Source organism: Pyrus communis, chromosome 15, assembly GCF_041283825.1.
Source record: "Pyrus communis isolate YQ-2024b chromosome 15, ASM4128382v1, whole genome shotgun sequence".
NCBI lineage: Eukaryota > Viridiplantae > Streptophyta > Magnoliopsida > Rosales > Rosaceae > Pyrus > Pyrus communis.
In genome coordinates this window covers 5,710,693-5,719,551 of record NC_142579.1, presented here as the reverse complement: position 1 = coordinate 5,719,551, position 8,859 = coordinate 5,710,693, and the positions used below count along the sequence as shown (strand labels likewise).

At 38.2% G+C, this 8,859-nt stretch overlaps 1 protein-coding gene across 1 annotated transcript; it reads left to right on the top strand.

Annotated features, from left to right (window-relative positions):
• The first annotated feature begins 3,973 nt into the window (after window positions 1-3,973).
• LOC137715657 (RING-H2 finger protein ATL38-like) lies at window positions 3,974-5,538 on the top strand. Its single transcript, XM_068454997.2, has one exon. It carries the CDS (start codon window positions 4,145-4,147, stop codon window positions 5,411-5,413), a length of 1,269 nt encoding a protein of 422 aa, XP_068311098.2. The 5' UTR covers window positions 3,974-4,144; the 3' UTR covers window positions 5,414-5,538.
• The last annotated feature ends 3,321 nt before the right edge of the window (window positions 5,539-8,859 follow it).

The window sequence follows — 8,859 nt, the reverse complement described above, 5'->3', positions numbered from 1 at the left end:
ATTGAGTTTTCTGGTGAGCTTGGACGGTCGACCGCCACCCGCGGCGGTTGGTAAGGCGATGCATGGACAGGGAGTCGACATTGTGTTTTTATGCAAATTTGGTTAGTTTAATTATGTCTTTGAGACCTAATTGTTGTGGTTTGAATATTAGTGTCATTGTTGTATATGTTGGATTAAATGAGTATATTTGGATTTGGTTTGAACTTTTGAAAGGCGAACTACGAATGGCTTGATCGCTGTTTAAGGTACGTAGGTAGTCTAACGAGATGTCAACATGTGAGACTTCACCTTATGATTTGATGGTTAAGTGTTGGTCATAAATCAATGTGTGAGAAATCGTGAAATTGAAATGGAAAATAGTAAGTATTGATAGTTTATTAAACTAGTGTTTAGTTGGGCTTATCACCGATAATTATTCCCGCAAATAAATAGTTTGGGAGTGGGGCGTTATAAGTTATGCGTTTTATGCCATATTATGTGTGTGTGTGTGTGTGTGTGTGTGTATATATATATATTTGGAAATACTATGATATCGTTGAGTTTTAGATTGCATCAAGGCATACCCATATGCATATTACCTGCATATAATTGTTGTGAATGCTTGGAAGTGCTAAGATGAACGCGGGACGCTCAGGTAAGTTCAAGTGAGTTTATAGTGTTATTTGAAATGATTGAGTTATGGCATGACTATATTCATGTTTTGGGGCAACTCCGACACTATCGTACATGTTGCAATAATGGGCAATTGTAGGCAACTCCGACACTGTCGTACAGGTTGCAATAATGGGCAACTCCGACATTGTCGTACAGGTTGCAATAATAGGCAACTCCAACACTGTCGTACAGGTTGCCTATGAATCGTTCATGCCATGTTAGATGTATTTAGAACTCATAAACTTGCACCCCGGTGTTAATGCTCCCGCCCGTGGTTAGGGCATAGTCCTTCACGTGATGTTCACCTCCCGCACCATACGCTCACCTTGGATCCAAGTTAGGTGTATAGTCCTGTCGTACAGACCACTATAGGTGGTTCCGACTCGTAGGTGAACCGCGATCATTCGCAAAGTTTTCACGTGATCGTAGCACTTGAGTGTATTTATTTACACCTAGTCTTGTCGTACAGACCACTTTAGATGGTTCTGACTCGTGTGCAGGCATACTTGTTGAGCTATTGATTCAGCCATACAGGTCATGTTAGGTGACTCCAGCTGACATATCATTTGCATTGATTATAACACCTGGCTTACATATTTTATGTTGAGATATTTGACATGGTATATATGTGGATTTTTCTATTCCGAGCATGGTTTTGATATACATACATATTCTATTTTTTGGGAAATTACACAGGCGTTATGACGATGGGTTAGTACCTTGAGAAGAGAAATGGTTTTGAAAAGCTTTGTTTTCGCCCACTCACATTTTCTATTTTTGCACCCATCCAGATTCTAGTATCAAAGTTTCCGTATCGACAAGAAATCGTGGCACTTCCCAGTGCAGGTGGCTTCTTTTGATGATATAATTATTATCTTACCTTATTGTACTTTACTTATGCTCTGTATCACATGTGAATGAGCCCATACCCGCTCACCACGCACTCGTGTATTTAGGCACTTTTATGTTTAAATTTATTCATAGTTTGCCCATTATCACAGTTTATGGCTTCGTCACCTTATTGGTGTCGGCCAGCACAACTCGATTCGAAGTCCTAATGGATATTCCAGGTCGGGGTGTGTCAGTTTGGTATTAGAGCCAGGTTGGCCAGTATTGCTTTCATCACACGCGTGATGAAAGTATTCTTAATTTTTGTGTCTGATGTTCAAATCTTGCCACCTTGTCGTATACTGAAAATATGCTAGCTTTTCCTAAGTTTCGGGCAATTTTGTTGTCTTGACACCATTTTAGAAAATCATTTTGGCTAATGTCCTTAGAATTAAAGCAAATATATTTCTTGTGAAGGAAGGGTGTAGATTTGAGGCAAGTTGATGGCCTATGTTAATGAGTTGATAACCGTGTATCACCGGAGATTTTATCAAATAATTCTATCATTATTCGTCCACCGTTAGTATAGATCCTTTTGAGATTGGAAATTCCAACTAGTTTTGATTTCTTGGTAGTATCTGTTAGAATATCACCTGTTAGAATTCCTGCGAAGTCTATTTTTGTCAAGATTCTAGAACTGTCTCACATGATGATAGTGCTAAGGTGGTAGCACTTGACGGAAGAACATTTTGGGAAATTACTTTTGGTCCCTAGTAGTTCTAATAATTTGTGATGTTACTTTTTGATCATCAAGAAACCTTGTTAGCTCATTCTTAAACTCGACCTTATTACTTTTTGGTTTGAGGTAATAACATAATTGTTTAGTCTTCCAGCATAATTCATTATTTTTTGAATTGTCCGACCCCTTGATATTTTAGTTTGCGTCAGTTCTGTTTGTACTCTTAGTTTCACCTCCTGGTATTAAAGGTAATTTGGTTGATTTTGAGTCACTAGCCTGTTCCCCATATCATTTCGGATATTGGCAAACTGTTCAGGAGGACCATTTCGACATTGAAATTGCATATTTAATCCAGACATTGAAATTGCATATTTAATTCAGGAGGACCACTCGTCCCAAAATTGCAGAAGATAGTGAAGAAAAACGAGAGGCTCTGTTGGTGGCCACTACTTCTCTGTTTTCTCTCTTCTTTCTCTTCTTTCTGTGTGTGTGTGGGTGGATATTTACAGAATGTGGAAGAATGAGTTGGAAGGGGAAAGGTGGGTGAGAATACGTAAGAGGAAGGAAAAGGTCGTTGGAGAAAAGGAACAAGAGGAAGATGGTAAGTTGATAACCACGTTGTGCGGAAAGGAAGGAAGCAACTGTCTCTCTCCTCTCACTCTCTGGCTCAACTTGAAAGGGAAAGAAATAATTCAGATTGTTTATATTTTTTTTATTCTTAATATATTTTCTGTCGGTTTTATCTGACAAGAATGCTTTTATTTATTCATTGTTAATAAATTCTCTGTCGGTTATATCTGACAAAGTCCTGTCGATTTTAATAATTTCTATTGGTTATATCCGACACAATTTCTGTTAGTTTTAGAGTATTTTCTGTCGGAAAATTCATTTCTTGACGCTGGCAATTCTGTCGTTTAGTATATCCGCCACTGCATCCATTTTCTATTGATTTTTGCTTAATATCTAACAGTAATATATTTTTTTGTCGATTTTTAAACCACCAATTATAGATAATTTTATAATAGTGATATTAAAATCCGTCTTACTCCAGTTCTAAAAAATTCTCCCACATGGTTGGTACTTTTCACTTCAAATATCTGTTCCTACAATACTGCCAGCTACTCTGGTGCAGTTGGAAGACCCAAAAAAAAAAAAAAAAAGGTATTATATTATTACATATGACGTATGAAGGCATTATTGTTGTCCTAAAGGTCGAATGAGAAAATAACCCAATATTTTTTGCAACACACGTCAAATGTTCTAGAAGATCATATACTATAGGTGTAGGAGAAAATTAGTCACATATATCCAGCTCCAGCTATACAACCCGACTTAACTAGCTAATAGATTCTCGTTTTCATCGCATTGACCATCCTACAAGCCTAAAGTCCACAATAAACATGTACAGCCAACAAAAACAATCAAACTCCCGTACACACATGGGAATCATTGCTATCCCAAAACCCTACATCACCATTAATCATCTTATTAAACACCAAATAATCGACAAATAATCCTTTTTATTGAAAAGAAATCCTAAATAATTATTATTTGATGAATGATAAAATTATTATACTATATTTAAATTACAAGGTATGTGTAGAATGCAAACGTTATTAAAAAAAAAAAAAAAAAAGTACATTACTCTAACCAATTTCATTTGAGCCAAAACCGGCTAAATAAAATCCTTATCTAATCCTCCATAGAATTTTTTTACTTTCCTAGTGGTCTTCCACCCTCGCCGTTAGTCAACCTTCAAAACTCCTTGCTTTACAAGTCCACACGACTCATTCAAATCCTTCATTTCATTCCCACTTTCCCTTTCCTCTTCACAAACCTCATGGAGTAGCGCCAAGCCTTTTTTTTCTCACCTTCCTATTTTTTCTTCTCTTTCGAGCAGCAAATCCTAATAACTCACGAGTCATGAAATACACCATTCATGCAGTCTTGCTATGGACGCTCAGCTTCCTCCTGTTGTCGCAGCTAATCACTGCGCAAACCGCATCGCCTCCTCAGCCACAAACCAAAGGCTCAAGCTCGCCGAAATTCAACCTCAAGATGGCGGTGGTAATGGTGGTTCTCGTAGTTGCGTTCTTCATCTTGGGCTTCCTCTCCGTCTACACCCGTCAGTGCGCCCAGACCCGCCTCCAGGGGCGCGTGGACCTCGCCCTTCGAAACGGCTCCCTCATGGCGCGTGGCCTTGACCCCGCTGTCATCGAAACCTTCCCTGCCTTCATATACTCCGACGTCAAGGCGCTCAAGCTCGGCCAGGGCGCTCTGGAATGTGCCGTATGTTTACAGGAGTTTCAAGACCATGAAACGCTGCGTTTGATCCCCAAGTGCGATCACGTATTCCACCCCGATTGTATTGACACGTGGCTGCTCTCTCACTCGACTTGCCCGGTTTGCCGGGCTTACCTGGTTCCTAAACCCGGAGAAGAGCCGTACACTTGGGTTGATCCGAATGAAGAGGATATCGAGTCGGGTCAATCTGACACTGCGCCGTGTAGAGCAGAAGCATCACCACCTTCGCTACCGTCGCATATGCCACCCCGCCAAGTGTCAGTTCGGATAGTGGAAGATCAAATCAAAGAGGAGGAATCTCCATCTCCAGCACCTCCAGTGTTTATCAATCTGGTGAATGGAAGTGAAGCCTACAATCAAAGAGGCCCACCTCGGTCTAGGTCAACGGGTTTTGGACCGCCTCGGTCGAGATCAACCGGGATGCGATTTACCAGAGTATTATTTCCACGATCACATTCGACCGGACACTCGCTGTTTAAACCAGGTGAGAACGTAGAAAAGTTTACACTAAGGTTACCGGACGAGGTACGTGCTCAACTTGTGAATTCAGCCTTGATTCGTAGCAGGAGTAACAACGTGGCATTTCCAAGGGCCGGCAGTGTGAGAAAAGATTTAAGAAGTGAGAGTGGGCGTGGAAAAAGCCCCGGTTTGTTTGAGCGGTTTGACCCAAGTTCGCGGTCCAACCGGTCGGGGCGATCAGGCCGTTGGGCTTTCTCTATGTTGCCGCCTTTTGTGTCTAGAAACGGGTCTGTTAGGAACCAAAGTGGTGATAACGACGTTGCAACTCAGTCGGCAGCTGGGCCATCGGAATTGATTAGAGCACAGTTGGACCATATTGGCGGCGATGAACGGTCAGCTGATACCTTACGGCCAAGGGATCAAGTTTAAACAAAGGAATACGTTTAGGTAGTTTGAGTAGATTGAAATTTTGTGTACATATCCTTTTAAAATTGAGTTCATTGTCTTTGTTTTTATTCATTTCAAAAGTTTGAAAGAGAATACGTGTAAGAAAATGATGTGATACCTAACAATTTTTTTTAAAAAAAATGGATATAATCGTCCATTTGTTGTGACAAAAAATTGATTACATTTCCCTTGCTAACTTATGTTTTATTGAAAACAATGTCACTTTTACTCTATCATTGTATCATGTAAGAAGATATTATTGTGAATTTATTAAAGAAGAAAAAAAAAACAAAAATTTAATAAGTTAGAAGGGACATGAAGCCAAACCCTAATCAAAAGTAGAAATTATTAAAAACAAAAATTAATTAAGACAACTTCTAAGAGAAACGAAAATTGGAAGTCCCAAAAGATTATGTACAAAAGCGGCAACATCATACGGCGAACAAGAATCTCACCAAGGAACCCCAACATGATCAACACTATAGTTTGCCAAACAATCTGCCATCTGATTTCTTTTGCGATAGATGTGAGAAAATCAAATATGCAAGGGAGATAGAATGGTACAACAATTTGCCCAATCAACCGATAAACGCCAAGGCACTTGAGAAGATCCATTAGAAAGGAAGTGCATTGCCAAACAAGAATCACCCTCAATCCAAAGCAAATGCTACCTCCTCTCCAAAGCCATATTAACAACATGAATAATAGCTTTAAACTCCGTCTCCAAGGTAGTAGCAATGCCAAAAGATACTACAAAGCATCCAAGACAATGATCTAAGTGGGCACATAAATTACCACAAAAATCAATCATGCCTGGAGAGCCACGAGCCGCACCGTTAGATTTTAACTTTAACTTGAAAAGCACAAAGAGAAAATCAAGGAACCTTATGAATTCCATGCTGTGAAATCCCATTTCTGGATTTCATTATTGTAATTTACGAATTATCTATTCACAGGATTTTATATTATTGTTGTGATTTATTTTAATTTTGTTAATTTTAGATTTTTAGTTAACTAGTTACAAAATTTGAATTTTCGTCATTGGTCATTTAAAATCCATAGGACCTTTCGGGATCAAACTTAGTATTTTCAGATAGAGCTCGATCCAAAGAACGAGTAGGCGTTCGCAAAACAAAGTTATGACGAGGAATAAATAAACAAAAAAAAAAAGGCAGGGATATTGCGGTAATTATGACATTCTATTTATAGAATATCCCAGAATATGGGACAAGGGGGACTCTAATGTCAGGTGCAGTTTTTTTATGGTTAAGAGTAAATGAGGACGTTTTTAGTGATTAGGGCATATAATTACTTTCATGTCATTTTTTTTTCTGTTATAATAATCATTTTTTTGTTGTAATTGTCATAAAATTTAAAGAGTGACTATAATTCTATATGAGATCTAAATTTTGGTTACTTTTCTAAATTTTCCATCAAACATTGGGTGGTTTCAGTAGTTTGTGGGGTGCGTATAAAGCACCCAATTTTAATTCATTACATTCATTTGCTCATAAAATGTTAATGACTCGTTCCTATTTCCTTTTCTGTTTTTCTTTGTTTTTAATACAATTAAATTTGGAGATAAGGAAAATTAAGAGTGCTGCTAATGTCACCCAACAGTCATATTTCTTCACAGCACCTTATATATTCTCACCTACCACTAAAAATTGAAAAATGAAAATCCTCTTTTCTCACCCACCCTGATTCCTAAAGTAACCTTATTGATGTATTTTTCTTTTTCTTTAACATGAAACAAATAAAATAAAACAAAAAAAATGAAGGAATACTCAGATAAGCCAGTATTTGTATCCACTTAGCCGGCGCGACAACTTCAGAAGGGTAGGGTCGCAGCTTCACTCAGTGGAAACACCCCTCTCTTTCCTAAGTTCTGCACCGGACTACGAATGGCCAGTAATGATGGATTCAAATTCTCTCTCTACTTTCTCTATCTATCGGTCTTCTCCTCTTCTCTCTTTCATCCATACCGGTTCTTATCAAGAACAATGGCATAGAGACAAGGCCTCGTCTTTTTCCTCACAAAGTCTCCTTCCTTCGACTGCTCTCCTATGATTGCGTCATCGAAATCAAGGAAACTGACATGAAAAGTTCAAGTTCGGAATAGTGGGTAGGAGGAAAATGGTGCACTATTGCAGTTTTAGTCGGGCTATTGGATATTTCTTGGTGTCATTAGTGTTAAAAGATGGTCTGGTGGGTACTAGTTAGTGAAGTTAAGAATTCTCTTTTATCTCTTTTTGATTTTTAGAACCTTATTTTATTTAGGTCTACGATGTCATTTTGCATTAGTAACTTTGCCATAAATTTTTCATATTAAAGTGGATGGAGAAAAAGGATAATGAGGTGGACATAGCCCTACTCAAAATTAAATACAAGACCTCAACTAAGGGCTAACTTGATGAATGACTTTACTTATCTGTAATGACGAAATTCGGAATTTTTAGAGCTGTAACTTTTTTTCGGTCTATTAGGCTATCTCCAATGGAAGGGGTAAAGTTCCAAAAGAAAAAAATGACCTGATTCGCCTATAAACTTATATCCAACCGATGGCTAGGATATAATTATATGGAGTCCATCAAGTTATTATTTGGCCAAACGAGCATCAGGCTGGCCAGATGTAGCCCCTCTCTTAGCCCATTTTTAGGGGGCCAGCTCCTCAGGCCATCTCCAACCGAAATGGCTAAACATAGTACCGTCCATAATTATAGTCGTACAAAAAATTATTTTCAAATGGACAGTGCCAGACTATATTTATATACCATCTCCAACTGAAAGGGGCTATGTTTTAGCCCCTCAATAATCTATTATTTTTAACTTATTGGTTAATTGAATTAAATTACCATATTAAAACTACAACAACTTAGGCATTAATTCAACAATTGAATTAAGTTTGTTCTTTAAATGGCTTGGGTATTTATAGAAAAAAAAATGTCACGCCCCAATCCCAACATACGTCCAGGATCGACATGAGCCATCTCCAAATACTTGTATCTCAAACATACCCCGCCTCCGGGATATGGGCAAAGCACAACTCGAGATCCAAATGTGTAATAATTTTTTCTATACTTTATGGCTGCATCTAACCTCCTCGTTAGACTACCTACGTACCCTAAAAAGGGATCAAACCATTCGTAGTTCATCATTCGCTACAATTTGACATATATCACAATCCGTTCAAGCCGAAAGGCATAACATTCCTCAATCAATCATTTGGACTTGACAAGCATGAATTGTTCGATTCAAGCTACATAATGAAACCACATGACAATCAAGGTTTCTATTTCATCCATTATATAAATCACTATGTTTCAACATAAAATCGCAATTCATAGCATGTAATATATCAAAGAATCAACAAAGCACAATAGTATCCTCCAGTCACATTGATCAACTAATCTAATCGTATTAATAAC